The sequence below is a fragment of the Pseudorasbora parva genome, chromosome 2 (genome assembly GCF_024679245.1).
Source record: "Pseudorasbora parva isolate DD20220531a chromosome 2, ASM2467924v1, whole genome shotgun sequence".
Taxonomy (NCBI): Eukaryota; Metazoa; Chordata; class Actinopteri; order Cypriniformes; family Gobionidae; genus Pseudorasbora; species Pseudorasbora parva.
The window spans coordinates 6,541,019-6,559,627 of NC_090173.1; the positions used below are offsets into that span (position 1 = coordinate 6,541,019).

At 39.4% G+C, this 18,609-nt stretch overlaps 1 protein-coding gene, 1 long non-coding RNA gene and 1 pseudogene across 2 annotated transcripts; all 3 read left to right on the top strand.

Moving 5' to 3' along the window:
• Window positions 1-1,104: 1,104 nt before the first annotated feature.
• Window positions 1,105-18,111, top strand: LOC137048352 (alpha-2-macroglobulin-like protein 1; annotated as a pseudogene).
• On the top strand, window positions 5,462-5,840 carry LOC137091240 (uncharacterized). Its single transcript, XR_010908058.1, has 3 exons — window positions 5,462-5,527; window positions 5,594-5,715; window positions 5,794-5,840. It is a non-coding gene; the product is annotated as an uncharacterized lncRNA (long non-coding RNA).
• Window positions 5,913-8,675, top strand: LOC137089337 (alpha-2-macroglobulin-P-like). The gene is made up of 7 exons (XM_067452907.1): window positions 5,913-6,024; window positions 6,111-6,287; window positions 7,518-7,593; window positions 7,668-7,824; window positions 8,061-8,135; window positions 8,218-8,380; window positions 8,455-8,675. The coding sequence occupies exons 1-7, from the start codon at window positions 5,913-5,915 to the stop codon at window positions 8,673-8,675; spliced, it is 981 nt and encodes a 326-aa protein (XP_067309008.1).
• Window positions 18,112-18,609: the final 498 nt, after the last annotated feature.

The following is an 18,609-nucleotide window of genomic DNA, read 5'->3' on the forward strand; positions in this document are numbered from 1 at the left end:
AAATCGTGAACTTTGGCTTTACATCGTATGCGTATCGTATCTACTAGTGTGGGTAGGTAACCTTGCTGAAATCGCACAGAAATCGCAGTGTATGAACTCATAGGCAGCTATTCAAAAGCAACTGTACAAGACACAATTTACAAAGAAATTACAGACACAAAGATAATTATTTTATGTATGTCAGGGCATCAACTGCAGTTCTAAAGTGTAAGTGTTTCTAAAAATGCTCTAACTTTAACCAAACACACTTCAAAAAGCATGTTGTTCAGAAAATCTTTGACAGACACAGATAGTAAAATAAGCTCTCATTTATATATTCAAGATATCTGAAATACCTAGCTTTTAACCAAACCTTTTATGTAGGATTTCCAAAGGCAGCTTCACAGAACCAAAACATGAATAAAAAAACATTTATTTGATGTATGTTTTTGTGTTTTGTTTCTCACTCCCCTGTGAGTGAATAATGAGCTGTCCCATACTGTAGCTTTGGTTGAGTCAGAACTCAGCTTTGGAACACAGATTATAGGAAAAAACGGAAGAGATGTGAGGTGTGCCCATCTAAGTGCGACAGCAAAACCAGCACCATGTGTGTGAAGTGCAAGAAATTCATATGCAGAAAGCACACACTTGCTGTAAATTCTTGACTTTATGAAATTAGATTTTTGAGGAATTGTATTGAATCCAATTAGGGTCAATTTGACCCGCTCCATAAAGGCTGTACACAGAAATCGAACAGTGCACAAAGTGTGGGTGCATCTCAATCAGCTCCCTGGTTCAGTTGTCAGGGCACTGATCAGGGAGTCAGCCCATTGACTTATGTCCTGATCAGTGCCCTGACTAGTGATCTAGGGAGCTGATTGAGACGCAGGGTGTGTCACTCTGGCAACCCAGTGGTTAGGCTACCGGGGCTCCACCCTAAATAGGGCCTGATTCCCTGTGAGTGCTAAATCAACCTGATCCCAATTATTAAGAGTTTCAATAATGCTGCCATGAGTGCAGATGATTCAGAGTTATGCTGTAGAGCAGTGTGAATCTGTACAGAAGTGCTGCAGGTTTCTGAAAGACTTCTGTGTGGTCTTGGATGATTGCTCCTCATGGCTGTGAGGGAGATTTGTGTTTGGAAAGGGCTCATTTTAGCCCTTTTCCTCTTTGGTGTTGATGGACAGACATCAGGCCCGTAAGTACCGTGAGCTTTAAGTGTCAGTAAGGACCACAGTAAAGAGCTTGTGGTTCTAAAGTGTCCTCTTTAACCTTGCTGATTTGTGAATATTTCACAGCAAATTAAACTCTTGTCCAGCCGCTTGGTAAATTGGAAACTGAAAAATGGGTGTTTAAGACTGCTATAATACAATCCCCTTTTAGTTTGAGCCACAGTTTATTGCGTTTTAGTGATTCTCAATGCTCTGTCCTTTTGTGTGTAATCTCACGGATAGCGCTCCAAGCCTTTAGCTGAGTTTATGCGTTTAAACAGCTGTCATCTACTGGAGTCATATTTGGCTCAAGTTGACTCTAGAGTTCAGTCATTAACTTAACTATTCTGTTAATGACCCTGGGAAGGGTTTACAGACCCAAACTGTGTTATGTAAGTTTTCACAGAGGACTGAAATCAAGCCCCCGGAGGGCCAGTTAACTGTAGTTAAAGTAAAGGGTCAAGAGCTCAAATTGAGTCGCCGCAGGAGTCAGATTTCATCACGTGTCTGAGCTGACTGACCAGATGACTGAAGATTTGTTTTCAGTGGAATGTAAAATCGCCCAGTTATGCAAGTTTGTCACTGTACTGTTTCCTTGTGTTATTTTTTAAGAATAATAGGCTAATGACCTTACCATTCAAGCAACCTGCCCTTGACTTTGCGTTAATTCTAAACTGAACGTAAAGTCTATAATTCATGGCCACACTGTCATGGTGTGTGCACTTTAGCTTCATTCTGGAAGCTGAACTTCCATAGGACTTAATTGAAAGCAATTTGTTTTTTGCTCCGCACCGTTATGAATGCTCAAGCGGCTGTGCATATTTTACTTTCGTTTTAGAATTAGTGATTTTCATTCATTTTTTTTTTTTAATTAACCCCCACACTTTGGGCTTTTTTTTTTTTTTTTTGGCCATAAACAGGCCTGGCATCCAAAGAACATTGATTGTGAATGTTCAACAAACATGTACTTGCTCTGACCTGATTCTTTTTGGTGTCTGAATCTAAACATCATGATGTAGCCAGGTTCTTCATGGTGACATTCCCTGCAGTGATTGAGTCTCGATCTGATGCCAAATTGTGTGCAAGTCTTCTGAAACCACAAGAGAGTCTCACGATGACGGTTTCTCTGCTTGATGACAAGAACAGGACGACTCAACTTGTGCGGCAGGTTTCTTCTATGCCGTTTCACCGCTGCTTTAATTTCCAGGTCTGTTATCATGAGACCTGGCTTTTTCTGGACTGGTTTGTTGTATATCAACAGAGTTTCTCTACAGGCTCCTCGAGTAGATGGAGAATCTGTGCAGAAGCTGAAGGTGGATGTTCAAGGGAGGGCCTTCAGAGCGACCGAAGAAAGGAAGGTCATGTTCAGACGTTACCTGAATTTGACCTTCATTCAAACAGACAAACCCATCTACAATCCCGGACAAACGGGTGAGCAGTTCGTCACCCTTAGTTGAATATTACAGTTCTGATTGTTTTCAAGTGCACAATGAGCATTTATTGCTGTTTTTGCAGTGAATTTCAGAGTTGTCACCATGAATCCCATATTTGTGCCTTTTGATCAGATGGTAAGGCTTGAACAGTGTGCACCTAAATAACATGTAATGCATTGATTGAAGAATGCAAAACGGTTAGTGTTTGCTTTTTAAATGCCTATTTCTTATTTGTCCTTGCAGTACAATCTGGTCGTGCTGGAGGTAAGAACTTACTTCAGTGCAAGTCTTTAAATGGAGCTGGTTTAAGCTTTTTGTATGTTTGCAGTTTTTCTGATCTGTTTACTTATTTTAATAGGACAATCATAATAACCGGATTGGCCAGTGGACAAACGTGTCCTCAACAGGGTGGATCTTGCAGCTTTCTCATGAGTTAAACTCAGAGGCTCAGGTGGGGATGTACATGCTAAAGGCTTTTATTGGTGACCGGATGATCTCAAGTTTTTGAGGTGAAAAAATACGGTAAGTTGCATGTATAATGTACAGCAGTTCAACAAAAGAGCTGAGGTCTTAATCTAAAGAGTCTTGTTTCTGGTTTAGTTTTGCCCAAGTTTGCCATGACTGTAAACGTACCACAGACGTACAGTGTTGGAGATGTGGGACTGAAAGTTGAGGCTTGTGCCAAGTGAGTGAGGCTTCCATTCTCTTGTCTTGTGGTTGGTCAGTTCTTAATCTTGTTCTCCTTCTCACTTGGACTCATTTCCCAGATACATATATGGCCAACCTGTACCTGGTCAAGCGTTGGTGGAAGTGTGCCGTAATCCAAATTCGTATGTTGTGGCTCCTGATTTCACCCATTGGTGTCTGAATAAAACCACAAAGGTGTGACTGGTGTCTGCCTTACAGTGAAGGGTTTCTCCTGCTTGTTCTTGAATTAAATGTGACTTCTTCTACCAGATGAATGGCACTGGCTTTGCCTCGCTTACTGTTGATGCATCAGAGTTTTTCAACACCAAATTTGAATATAATATGCAAGATATTTTTCTTGTAACTGTCAACATCACTGAGGAGGAAACAGGTGAGCTATTGGCAGAGCTGAACCAACGGTATGTGTTTTGAAGTTGATGTGGATATCCGGTGTTTCTTTTTTCCTAGATGTAGTGATGTCAAAATCTGCAACCGTGTCCATTACATTTGAAGTCGGCAAGGTCATGTTTGTGGACCTCTCTGATTATTTTGAACCCGGATCAGTGATTAATGGAAAGGCAAGTAAAAGCTTATCTCTGGTCGCAGAAGCCTTTAAATTGGTTCCTAACCTTGCTCTTTCTCAACAGATATCAGTGTCTCGTTTTGATGGGACTCCAATTGTGAACAAAGCTGTGTATCTCCTGGATGGTAACAGCTGGCCAAACACCAAACTGCTGCTGAATCTGACCACAAACCAGAACAGACTCGCCACTTTCTCCCTCAACACTGCTGATCTTCCTAAAGCTGAGCTGAATCTGGTGGTACGACATGCTCTTTATATCTTGTGACATGCCGATTTCTTTCTCGCAAGAAACTGATTCGGTTCATTGTTCCCCAGGCAAGTGTGACTCCAGAGTTTCGTCGTGGTTACAAATCCCCATACTTCACTACAGATGCAAGGGTTGTTAAATTTCTCCGACCCGCTTCTCCTGACAACCCATCATTTAGTGAGCTGACTATAGTAAAGCTCGAGCAGCCGCTCAAATGTGGTGCTGTTTCCAGTGACCGTGAAGTATTTGTTGGAGAAACTGGCGACTACAGCGCTGACATAGTCTATATGGTGAGTGGACATCAGATTTACTGATTAACTGCTCTCTGTCCAGTGCAGATCATGCACCATTAGTCTTCTGTCAGGTCTTGTCCAGAGCCGTGATCGTCCTCCATGGATTTCAGCGCGTCAGAGCGAGGACTTCTAATACTGTCACGAGCGGCTCTGTGTCTTTTCAACTGTCTGTCAGTGTCGCTATGGCTCCAGCAAGGTTTCGGTCTGGCTCCTCCTGCTCTGATGACGGTCTTCCAGCCCTTCTTCCTGGAGCTCTCCCTGCCATACTCCATCATCCGTGGGGAGTCTTTTGATCTGAAGGCCACAGTCTTCAGCTATTTGTCCAAGTGCATCATGGTCTGTCATGTTTTTTTTTTAAATTATTTGTGTAAAATGTGGCTGCATCAAGTATTCCACAAAAGGAGCACAACTGATCCAATCTTTATTAATAACAATTCTCTAACATGAATCGTTCTTCATGAACCCAGGGTTCTCTTGCCTACTTTAAAAAATATATATTGCCTACAGAAATTAAATCATTACGTAATGAAATTATTTTACTTAAAAAAAAGACTATTCAAAGCAAGGCTGTAACCATGTTGAACAGAACGTGGAACAATTCTGAAAACTTTTTGGGACTATTAGCAAACAGTATTTGCGTCAAATATATTATTAGTCCCAAGATACTTTGCATGAGTTTTATTTTTTATTTTTTTAAATATGTAGATCCGCTGCTAATGAGTTCCCCAGTGAACGTGTGCCTTGCTTGGTACCAATCATCCATGTGTTAATTACTAGGCCTCAGACTATATGGAGCCTATTTATGGTCCTATATTGTCAATTTGGGTCTGGAGTTGAGTTTTTGGAATTAATTGAATGAACCACTTTGACGGTTCACTTGCGTTGGCTTTGCCCACAAATCCTACAAATGTATCTGTATAAAGATGGTCCTGTGTCTTTGTTCCATGTACTACCTGTGTTTCTTTGGCAGGTTAAAGTGACTCCAGCTTCGTCTACAAACTACACTCTTAAACCATATGCTGATCCATATTCAACCTGTCTTTGTGCCAATGGGAGAAAAACCTTCAAATGGGTTCTCTTAGCTTCTGTTCTCGGTCAGTTTTGGGGTTTCTAAATTTGAAGTGTAAGTGGTGTTGCTCACTACTTGTCTGTCACCACAGGAACTGTCAACGTGACCGTAAATGCATCAGCTGAGCCATCCCGGACTCGATGTGGCACTGAGGCTGTGACCGTGCCGACGAGAGGACGCATTGATGTAGTTACTCGAAGTCTACTTGTCCTGGTAAGTGTTAATCAGCCTTCTGGCGTTTGATCACAGAACTCATTCTGCTTTACTCATGTGGTTTTATTGCTTTAATAGCCTGAAGGCGTTGAAAGAACAAACACCCAGAGTTGGTTACTGTGTCCGCCGGGTTTGTTTGCACTCAATGATTCCCAAATGCATTCTCCCTGCACAGCCAAACATTAGCCTAGTGTTCAATGCTGATCCTTTCTGTTCGGTCTGCAGGAAACATTCTTTCTGAAGACGTGACTGTGACCTTTCCAACAAATGTGGTTCAGGGATCAGCCAGATGCTCAGTTTCCGTCATTGGTAAAGCATTTACTTGAGTGGAAACTGACAAGATGTTTGGCAGAATAACTTGTTTCTGATGTTGTTTTTTATGCTTCTCCTTGTAGGGGACATTAATAACCCATCTAGATTCTTCAGTGCACGACCCATAAAGATGCCATATGGATGTGGAGAGCAGAATATGATCATTCTTGCTCCCAATATTTACATCCTGCTGTACCTGAAGGTCACGGGGCAACTCACCGCAGCCATTCGAGAGACCGCCACGGGCTACCTTCAAAGCGGTATGGATGACCAAATCCACTTTAAATGTATAGGAGACTAAATTCCAGGCTTGTGCACAATTCAGAATCGAATTGAGACTGGCTCCCAAATTGTTTACTTTGAAATGAAAATAACATTGGATTAAAACTAATAAATTAACCCCTCAATGCTTTTTATTTCAATTGATCATTATCTATATTTTAGAACATGTATGTAGGGTTGAGGAATGACAATGTAAAATTAATCATGGTAATTTTCACCAAAAAATTAAGGTGATTTTATAAAAATATACACACTTTAATTATATACTTATAGGAAAATTGTGGTTCAGTGTTGTATAGAAATAAAACCAAGATCCTTTCCTAAAAAAATTAAGGAAATGTAAGCAATTTTGAGGCTTGAGTTAAGGAACTGATTAAGCTGATAAAATTAAGGAAAATAAGGTTACCTACAAATAAGGTTTATTTTAAGAGAATTAGCTCAACTGTGCATTTTATTTGGATACACCATTGTTAGTTCCCAGCATGCTTTGCATATGGTTTGAGTGATGGAAAACATTTGTTAATTTATAATGGTCATTTGTTTGACATTTGAAAGAATTTATGTTGAATTTTTTACCGGTACCATTGTGAAGAAGAGTAGAGCTTATGGTTGGGTTATGATGTGAATGAAGTATTATGATGAATGTTGCTTTATTCAATGAGCAATAACTTTGCTAATGCTAGTGCAATAACACGTTTGTTGCTTCTTGTGCCAGCTTCAAACAGACTATTAACTTAATAACATAACTGAAAGTTAAATATAAACAGGTCACTTCCATTTACTCTTATATATATATAATGCATTTTTTTTTTTAAATTACAAAATTTATGTAATTGTTGTATTACTGAGGTAAAGTGTAATTCAATTAGTTACTAATCATATTAAAAGGAAATTGCTTTGCATTGATAAAGTAATCCAAACCACATTTATAATGAGTAACTTATAACAGTAAGCAATTACATTTACAAAGTAACCTTCCTAACACTAAATGTATGTGAGATTCAACACATTCTTTCTGTTGTGACTGGTATTTCTTTGCATGGTCATGAATTTAATTATTTCCTGTAAGGCGGAGTCGATTCAAGGCCAATTCTGAATTTTGCACAATCCTGCTAAATTCTATAAACAGTCTGACACTCGAATGAGGAGCTGGACTAAACCCTCTAACTCCTTTCCTGATCAATTTGCATGCGGCTTGTCCTAATCAGGATACCAACGACAACTGAATTACAGACACAACGATGGTTCATACAGCACCTTTGGTTCGGTTGACTCCAATACATGGTGAGTTTCATGCTGTGTATGTCAACAGAGGTTTAAGTACAGTCTTTACTGCTACATGTCATCTCCACGGCCAGGTTGACTGCCTTTGTCCGGAGGTCTTTTGGTCTAGCGAGGCAATTTATCTTCATTGATCCAAATGTCCTGCAGAGTGCAAAGGATTGGTTGCTCAGCACGCAGCGTTCAGATGGCTGTTTCATGCAGCAGGGAACTCTGCACAACAATCGCATGAAGGTACATCACAAGTTTCTTAATGTGTTCTAACTAGAGCTGCATGATTAATCATTAAAAGATCTTCATTTAAACACATGCAATCATTTCTAAATTACACCATTTCGCTCTTTCAGGTCACAAATGTCAGAAGCCTTTAGATAACTAAAGTGATTCTCAGTTTATCCAGAGTCGTGCAGCTCTAACCAATAGACTTGGTGTGAGCCTGTTCTTCTAAATCAAATTTCTTGCTGTTTTAGGGTGGAGTTGGTGATGGCGTGACCATGACTGCCTACATTGTTGCATCGCTGCTTGAACTAGGCATCTCTGTCACAGTAAAAACATCAGTATCAGTATGAGCTCCTTGCAAATGATCTTCCTGTTCTGGCTGTTGTCTGAGATCTGCTTCGCTTTCAGGATCCCATCATTATCAACGCTCTGTCCTGCTTGAGGCCTGTCATTGGGAACCTGGGAAACACTTATGCCACTGCTCTGCTGGCCTACACCTTCAGTCTCGCTGGAGAGAACACCACTCGAGCTCAGCTTTTAACTGCCTTGGACAACCTTGCCATTTCTGAAGGTGAAATTTACACCAGTCTCTTGATTATTGGTAACTGTATTTGGCATCAACTTTCTCTTGCATCTCATCCTAAGGCCCTAAGCTCCATTGGTCCCAGACAACACCTGGTGATACTCTAGCGGTTGAGATCAGTGCTTATGTGCTTCTAGCGGTTCTCACTATTCAGCCCCTCACGGCGGCTAATTTGCGCTATGCTAACCGCATTGTCAACTGGCTGGTGACCCAGCAGAATCCCTATGGAGGCTTCTCCTCCACCCAGGTGCCTCTGACTACCAAATATGAGCACAATCATTGAGTGGAGTTTTTAATCTGGTGCTCGTTTTCAGGACACTGTGGTGGCTCTGTCTGTGTACGCTGCTCAAGTCTTCAGCTTGGACGGGTCCAGCACCGTTGCCGTACAGTCCTCAGTGGTAGGAGGAGACTCTTATAGCTTCACTGTGAATCGGGACAACAGGCTACTGTATCAGGAGAAGCTGCTGAAGAACGTTCCTGGCAAATGTAGTATTAAAGCTTCAGGATCTGCTTGTGTGTCTGTGCAGGTCAGTGTTTTATCCCCTCTCTTTGTTGTGCACAAATTACTTTGCTTTTTGTTTTACTCTGCACTCATTGTAGGTTGCATGTTTCTACAACATCCCAACGCCCATTAAAGATACCAAAACACTGAGCGTTGAAGCGACATTGACTGGAGACTGCCGACTGCTTGGGGCCAATCTCATGTTGAACTTCACAGTGAAGTAAGAACTGCTTTGACTTTGTCCTCAAACCATCTCTTGTTTATGACTCTTACAAAAGGAAGCTGTTTTTGATCCTGTTGACTAAACCTTTATTTTCCTCATAACACACTTAGGTACAATGGTGTAAAAGCAAGCACTAACATAGTTATTGTGGACATCAAGCTCCTGTCAGGCTTTACAGCAGATACATCACTGGTTCGTGTTTAAGATTTAGTCCCAATGGCCCTCAGTTATCAAAAGTGCGTACACCCAAACCCACGGTGACTTTGAGATTTATCAATATGGACGTTGGCGTACGGCACGCTCAAATCCTACGCCAGCTCAGGAGGTGGTGTACACACGTTTGAGTTAGTGCGAAAGTGCGCAGAAAAACAATTCCTAACATCACAAAACGTACTCACAAAGAAATGCTATTATGACTCACTGTAAAAAAAACGTGCGGTAGAGGTGGGCAGATCGATACTAATATCGATACCAACGGTGGTATCGGTATTGATCGATACTTAAGTTTCAGTTTCTCTCGTTTTGCGACCTGGCCGTGTTTGTCAAATCCTGCTGCTGTCACAGAGCAGAGGAAGCTCTCAAGAGAGTGCTGCTCGTGCTCGACACTGCTCTCCTCCCCCTCTCCTGTTTTGTACCGTCACGTGACCCACAACTATAGTGCTACCACCAGCAGTCAGGCGCGCGCATTTTAATTTTCATCATTATATCGTATTACAAGGAGAAATTGTTTTACATTTTTTATATTTATTGTGAAGTAAAACTTTGACTTTGTTCATTTAAGAAAAAAATCCTGAAAAAAAGTGCACTAAAGAGGAGAAACATTTTTTGTTAACATGCTACTTGAAAAGAGAATTTGTTTTTACATTTTTTATATTTGTGAAGAAATCATTTTGTAACTTTGTTTATTTAAATAAAGCAGAAGTAACCAAAAGTTGTTTCTGAACAAAAGCTTTTGTAGCACTGATTAATAACTCAAAATGCAAATCACAAAAACAAATTAAAATTCATGAAAATTCATTTTGATTTAGGTTGAAGACGCATCCACCTTAATTATTAAAAAGTATCGATATCGGTATCGGCGATACTGGCCCTGTATTTACTTGGTATCGGATCGATACCAAATCTAGCGGTATCGCACACCTCTACTGTGCGGCAGCTGCGCATGGACTGGGACTGAATAATGCAGACTGACAAAATAATATAAATTACATTCTTCTTTTTAATAATAATGGCATTCTTCTTCTAAATAACTAAGCGTCATTAATAATAAATCATAATATAATAGGAAGAATTGTACAAATTGTCATGCAATTATTAATGTGAATGAATGGTAGGCTACTCCACATCACATCATATCGTACACCCCAATACATGTGCCGTGATATGAAATTAAATACTAATTGTTTCAAAACGTGCTGTAAAATAATGCATTGTGATAGGTAATTTTTCATCCAAACAGCTATTTAAACTGCTGGAGTGTTTCACAACCTCCACACTATTAACAGTACTCGTAATTTGGGTCCATATTTTGTTTTTGTGGGTGTCTTTAATCCCACTCTTTAAACTCCCAAATAAAACAATTCAGTTTTTTCCACTTCCCTGGGGATGGTCTTGCTGGGCGCGTCTCAATCATCTCAATAGTTCAGTAGTCAGAGCACTGATCAGGGAGTCAGCCCATTGACTTATGTCCTAATCAGTGCCCTGACTAGTGGACTAGTGAGATGATTGAGCGCGCCCGATCTCCACGCCGGAGAAGTTTCGCTTTGCCGTCTTCCGTGTGTCCATGGCGTAAAATGAGGGTGTGGGGGAGGCGGCGACTTGAATATATATATATATAGGGTTATTCCAATGACGATCGTTTTCAGCCGCGACATTTATCAAGGGCAAGTATTGCGTACACCTGGATTGCAGAGGTGCGCAGAGTTTCATAAATCAGGCGGTGAGAGGAGTGTAAGCATAATCTTGCGGCAACATATACGCCCGTTTCTACGCAAGATTGATAAATGAGGGCCAATATGCTTAGCCCTTTCCGATGTAATTGTCTGTAAAGTATGGTTTTCCCCTCAGCTTGGATCTCCACCCCAATCATTTGCTCCTCTAGTGAAGCGAGTTGATGCTGATGATGATCGTGTCCTAGTGTATCTGAAAGAGGTGAGACTGTACTCTGGGTATATTCAGGCTGTTCAGCTAAAATGATCTCCAATGCCTTAAAATGGAGAGCAAAACCAGTGAGACGTGGAAGAAAAACGAAGGCAACCATCAAAATGGATAGAAGAATAACCAGAATGGCAAAGGCTCAGCCAATGATCACCTCCAGAATGATCAAAGACAGTCTGGAGTTACCTGTAAGTACTGTAACAGTTAGAAGACGTCTGTGTGAAGCTAATCTATTTTCAAGAATCCCCCGCAAAGTCCCTCTGTTAAAAAAAAGGCATGTGCAGAAGAGGTTACAATTTGCCAAAGAACACATCAACTGGCCTAAAGAGAAATGGAGGAACATTTTGTGGATTGATGAGAGTAAAATTGTTCTTTTTGGGTCCAAGGGCCACAGGCAGTTTGTGAGACGACCCCCAAACTCTGAATTCAAGCCACAGTACACAGTGAAGACAGTGAAGCATGGAGGTGCAAGCATCATGATATGGGCATGTTTCTCCTACTATGGTGTTGGGCCTATTTATCGCATACCAGGGATCATGGATCAGTTTGCATATGTTAAAATACTTGAAGAGGTCATGTTGCCCTATGCTGAAGAGGACATGCCCTTGAAATGGTTGTTTCAACAAGACAATGACCCAAAACACACTAGTAAACGGGCAAAGTCTTGGTTCCAAACCAACAAAATTAATGTTAAGGAGTGGCCAGCCCAATCTCCAGACCTTAATCCAATTGAGAACTTGTGGGGTGATATCAAAAAATGCTGTTTCTGAAGCAAAACCAAGAAATGTGAATGAATTGTGGAATGTTGTTAAAGAATCATGGAGTGGAATAACAGCTGAGAGGTGCCACAAGTTGGTTGACTCCATGCCACACAGATGTCAAGCAGTTTTAAAAAACTGTGGTCATACAACTAAATATTAGTTTAGTGATTCACAGGATTGCTAAATCCCAGAAAAAAAAAAATGTTTGTACAAAATAGTTGAGTTTGTACAGTCAAAGGTAGACACTGCTATTTTTTTGAACACACCGCTTTCAACTAATTGCCCAATTGCACAGCCTTAAGAGCGTGCATATCATGAATGCTGGGTCTTGTCTGTTTTCTGACAATCTACTGAACCTACTGGTAACTTGTTTGCCACGTAGCAATAAAAAATATACTAAAAACCTTGATTATTCTGGTTAGTCACATTGTACTGCTATTATTTTGAACAATACTGTATGTATTAGTTGAATCTGATTGATAGCCATAGTTTATTTAGGGTAACGTTTTCTTCTCCAAACATGATGTCAGCTTTCAAAAGCTCTCGTGCTGTAGCTTTGCGCTCGTCATTCTTTAGCTCCGCCCACACAATACGCCTCCAGCCGCTCAGTTTTTTCCGGAAAGACTCGGTATAGCCTATATTTCTTTTATAAATATAATAAAAGGCATTGTTCAATGCACTAATATCCAGTGTAGCCACTAGTTTCACTATAGCAAGAAGGCAATAAATATGGGAATGTATCAAGGCTTAAAATTGCTTCTCTAAGAATAATTATGTAAATTGATATCTTAAATTTTGGATACATGCAGCTCTTAAGGCAACAACAGACAATACTACATCTAACCCAAATTGACAAAGTGCTTTTGAATAATGTTTAAGTATTAATCAATATTTAATTTATTCAGTAATGATATGGTGCAATATAATTTAAGGTCTACCCGTTCGCCTAAGAACAGAATCTAACGGTCTGGTTGAAGGACATGTGTGTAAGACTTTTCAGTATCTGTTAAATTCACTTAATCATTTAAATTAAAAAGGACAAGGAGAAGGGAACTCCATTTGAATGACTTTAATGTCCATCAAGTTCACTGGTTACATTGGTGTTTGTTTGTGTGTGTGTGGTGTATACAAAGGAAAGGAGAAATAAAATGCATAAATTAAGTGACTTTAGAATGAACAGGATGACTATCACATATAAATGGCAAGATAACATTACAAATGTAAAGCTATACACAGCACTGCAGCACAATATATACTGTGCATCCTTAAACTTGATAGCTTTTTGAACCAAATTCACATGCATTTAAGATGTTTGCGATCCTCAGACAGTATTACATTGGCATATCCTAGAACAAGATTGAAGTTGCGAGGTGACCGTGCGTTTTCAGGGGCTGGTCCTAGGATATGGAACAGTCTTCCATTATCTGTGAGGTCTGCATCATCGATATATGAATTTAAATCGAAGTTACAGTCTTACTTTTTAAATCAAGCATTCCATTCATTATAACTCATAGTTTCCTTTTAAGCTTAAATTTAATGATGCATTTTTTTTAATTATCTTTTATTGTTGTTTCTATTATTATTTATTATTCTTATTTTTATTACTGTTCTTTGTACAGCACAGTGGTCAACTTTTGTTGTGTTTATTTGTGCTTTATAAATAAATAAATGAAAATGCATAGTTAAATATACATTAACTGTACATTTGACAGACTAATCACACTAACAAATTATCATTTAAATTTAGGCGGAAATATCACAATGGCATTAACAATCTCTACACACTAAGTTTAAATTGTAGATAGAAAGTTCATTGTCATTACAAATGTACAAGTACACTGCAAAGAAATATCATTTGGAGAGCCTCCATCATCCAAATTGTGTGTTTACACCAACATTTGCTCACGTAGGGCCGCGGGTCTTCTGCACATCTTACATATGAACATCTCTGTAAATCTTATTCTGCAGTAACAGCATTGTATAAGATGGATAAACACTTACTTTGTATCATTGATGTGCACAACTGTGTGGGAAATTTGGAGGAAACAACACAGACCATATCACTCTATGCTGAGTGAAAACAAACTAAACAGTTCTGTGCATGATCACTCAACCAATGTCATGTTTTGATCGGCTGTCCCTTTGCATGATTGCCTGCATGGTTGTGGAATGGATAATGGTGTCCAGCAGAGGGTGCTGCTTAACTACCTCTTCTACAGCCAGCCCTTCATTTGCTGTGCAAATGTACTTTCTATTTTCCTTGTTAGCCTGTTGTGGGCTCGTTATCTGGGATGGCGAGCACTGTGATGAGACGAGACACGGGTCGATGGTAGTGTTTGGTATCTGCCATCTGATCCAGGGTATGTGGTTATTACCTTGCCGACCGGCCACAGAGCTTAAGGAAGTTGCTGGTCTACCATCACAACAGTCCCTCACAGACATAAATTAGTCAGTTCTGTTATTATAGAGGATTACAGAGTGAACCATTTTACCTTTTGAGTGAGTCGCACACACTTGCTCATAACGAGTGTAATTTTAGTAATAGTCACGAGAGTTGCAATTAATAAATAACAGCTACAGACAGAAATTAGATTGCCCCTCATGTTTTGCGCCATGCTCCAGTTAAAGGGGGACTCCGTATGAATCTGTCCTGACGGAAGGATTTGCGGAAACTTCTACAAACTCCTCTGTGATGTGATGCTACTAAAGTAATAATTTCGGACTGATACAAGATGAATCAAGATTAACATCTATTTTGGTCAGACAGAACTTAAATAACATAATTAAACATGAATCCATGGTACACAACTGTCAGCATAAAATATAAAATCAAATTAATATGAAAATAGTTTCAAAGAGTCATGATATCTGGCACAATACATAGCGTACCGTGTGTGTGCACCATTATGACACGGACACAACATGGCATGGAGGGGGCAGAGGGACAGGGCAGTCACACTCTTTCTGTGAGATCTTTTCTCCAGATTAGGGAGTTGTATTGCTTTATTGCAGGGCGTTGGATCTCTGCTTTTGTCTTAGCAGTAAAGCTTTATTTGATGATACAATTTACTCAGATCCTTTGAGTTGTGCTGGAGCAGTTCTGAAAATTATCTGTGCTATTAAATTAAAGAAATATTTTAGAGAAATGGAATGAACAGTGTAGCTGTGTGTCCCAAAGTGAAGGCCGCAGTTGAAGTGCGATTGCGTCACCGCGGTGTGAAGAAGGTTGCCGCCATTAAATAATTATTTATGTGCATACCAAACAATGTTAGGATTTTAGATTCATAAACTCTATAGAAAGCATGACAATGGTTTAAATGATGAGAGATGGTGTATATAAATAGATAAATATAACGTTTTTGCATATTTTCCACATGGTTAGAAAAAGCAGTGTTGGCAGTGTGTTTGTACCTGCATGTCATGTCCACCACACATTGATGACAACTAATGATGATAATGTATGTAATGAAGTGCATACATTGAAGACCATTTAAGTTCATGTATGCTTTTTTTAAGCTGCATATATATGTAGTCTTATTGTTTCAGATTTCCAAGACAGATGATTTATGAAATTGCAGAGACAACCAGTACCATGGCCTTGCCATTCCTACTGTAATTCTTTCAAAACAGTCATGTTGCAAGCCATCCATTGTTTCATTAAGAGGTTTGAAAGTCATGCATTGTTAATGTTTTATTGCAAACATTCAAGGAATAAAGCTCCGCTATGCAAGATTTAATGTTCTTGTTTTATGTCAGAATTAAAAGATTCAAAGACATTTACAGTTGATATATACAATATTTTTATTTGATTTTTTATTAATTATCATAGTCAGTGGCTTACAAGATCTAATTGGTTACAAATATTCTTCAAAATATCTTCCTTTGTGTTCAACAGAACAAAGAAATGCACACATACAGGTTCGGAACACCTTGAGGATGAGTAAATGATGAACTAACAATCTCAAGTATGAAGGAGCACTATATATATATAATATACACATACACACACACACACAGTTGTGTTCAAAATAATAGCAGTCCAACATCACTAACCAGATCAATCACTGTTTTTGGTAGAAATTATATTTCTACATGGCAAATATTTTACTAGTAGGTGCAGGGGCATGGGACTGGGGGGATAAAGGGTACTGAGTAACCAGGGCCCGAGGCAGGGGGGGGGGGGGGGGGGGCCTTAGAAGTCAGTTTTCTATACATACACATACATGGTACGGGGGCCCAGCAAGATGGTTTGTACCCAGGGCCCAAAATTTGGTGCTATGCCCCTGAGTAGGTGTAGTAGAGTAATAGAAAACCACGAATTTCTGTAATGAAAAAAACCATGAAAAAAAATGAATTTCTCTCCGAAAATCCTGAGTAAAATGGGTCGTTCAGAAGAACAGTGTACTTTGATTAAAAAGTTTTTTACAGAGGGAAAAACATATAAAGAAAAAATGCACAAAAAATATATATATAGGCTGCTCTGCTAAAATGATATTAAATGCTTTAAAATGGCAACCAAAACCAGAAAGATGTGGAAGAAAATGGGTTACTACCATTCAAATGGATCGAAGAAAAGCCAAAATGGCAAAGACTCAGCCAATGATCAGCTCCAGGGAGGTCAAAGAAAGTCTAAATTTACCTGTGAGCACTGTAACAATTAGAAGATGCTTATGTGAAGACAAGCTATGGGCAAGAAGCCCCCACAAAGTCCCATTGTGGAAAAAACGACATGTGCTAAAGAGGTTACAATTTGTCAAAGAACACGTTGACTGGCCTAAAGAGAAATGGTGCAATATTTTGTGGACTGATAAAAGCAAGATTATTCTTTTTGGGTCTAGGGCCCACAGACAATTTGTCAAACCCCCAAATACTGAATTCAAGCCACAGTACAGCATGAAGACGCATTGCGGCGCAAGCATCATGATATGGGGATGTTTGTCATATACTATGGTGGTGGGCCTATTTATCGCATTCCAGGGATCATTGATCAGTTTGAGTACATAAAAATACTTAAAGAGGTCATGTTGCCTGATGCCGAAGAGGAAATGCCCTTGAAATGGGTGTTTCAACAAGTCGGTGACCCCAAACATACCAGTAAGTGATAAGAAGTGATAAGTGATAAGATTGACAAGAGCGCTAAATCATCAAGCATTTTTCAGTTTGTATAGTAAATGTTTGACTTTGTAAATAAAAATGCAAACACTGCTATTTTTTTAGAACAGCCTAATATTCGTTTTTCTTTTTTCGTTTGCATTGCTGCAGTAATTCAGTAATTCAAAAGGAGCCCCAATTAAGTCTTGAGTGCTCCAATACACAACATCCACCTACACTTGAACTTGAACAAAAAGTTCTAGTGGTGGCATTCACACAGTTCCCAGTTCCCTGCCCTGAGTAACCTGGCAAAATAAAGTTTAGATTCCAAATTTTATCTTGCATAAATGTTATATTCTCAACCATTCTCTCAAAAAGAGGAATCAGTCTGTCTATCATTTCCCTTTTCGCTCTCTTTTGTCTTTGTTCGTTTTTCTGCATTCTTCAAATTTGAGATCTGCGTGGGGCTGATTTTTCTGTCCCACTCCCGCTATAGGATCTATTCCACTCCCTCCTACTCACGCTTAAAAATCACTCAGTGTTGACTTTCTAGAATTTTTTGTTTTTTAGAATTTCCGCAGTTTAGATTTTGTTTCCAGAATCTCTCTTTTTAATCCCCTCTACAGAAAAAACGAGACTGCGGAACACAAATGTTAAATCTTGGCTACAACCATTTTATTTATTTTGCCTGATCATACTGTTAACAAATGAAAATAAATTGGTCTATACATACTACTGTTTACAACTATTTATACAATATAACTTCTGTTTAAGACCAGAAACACCAGAAATTTTAATTAACAGCTAAAGCATTAGAAAACATTTGTATATTGAGCGAGAGACTTTGGTGGAGCTGGACTGGGATGGGCTGCACAATGGAGACCCTGGTATAAGCTCTTCCAGCTCTTCCTCTCAGATGATAAGCTCATATTTCCATTGTTCGCAGGTTTGCTGGGCTAATCAGTCGAAGGCGGCCATGTCCTAAAAAGCTACAATGTGAGTTGAATAAAAAAAGTACTTGGACATTAACAAAAAAAAATTCAATTTAAATATTTTAGTTAACCTACATTTAACATAAGAAATAAACTGTTAACTAGGCATAATAGTTGCTATAAAAATGAAATATTTAACCATAGGCTATATTTAGCATGTCAGTTGTTAAAATATAGCCTATAGCTATATATCAACCTATATATCAGCTGTCAGTTGTCACACAGCTGCAATAGGTCAGAGGTCTTCAACCCTGCTCCGGTTTATTTCAAACCAGCATCAACACACCTGCCTGAGTATTGTCATCAAGTGATCCTCAAGAACATGATTAGCTTCACCTGTCTTTAATTAGGGTTGGCGGTAAACTGCAGGACAGTGGGTCCCCAGGAGCAGGATTGAAGGCTTCTGGTATAGGCCATTTAACAACGCTTGGTTCAGTGTTGCTAAGTCTGGAATTGGGCTGCTTTTACACTGTTGCTGTGGGTTGTTTGTA

Excerpts from the sequence above, each read along its gene's own strand:
- LOC137089337 (XM_067452907.1), top strand. The coding sequence starts at position 5,913 with ATGCTGATCCTTTCTGTTCGGTCTGCAGGAAACATTCTTTCTGAAGAC. Across the intron at positions 6,025-6,110 it reads ATGCTCAGTTTCCGTCATTG|GGGACATTAATAACCCATCT; the intron begins GTAAAGCATTTA and ends TTCTCCTTGTAG. Across the intron at positions 6,288-7,517 it reads CACGGGCTACCTTCAAAGCG|GATACCAACGACAACTGAAT; the intron begins GTATGGATGACC and ends TGTCCTAATCAG.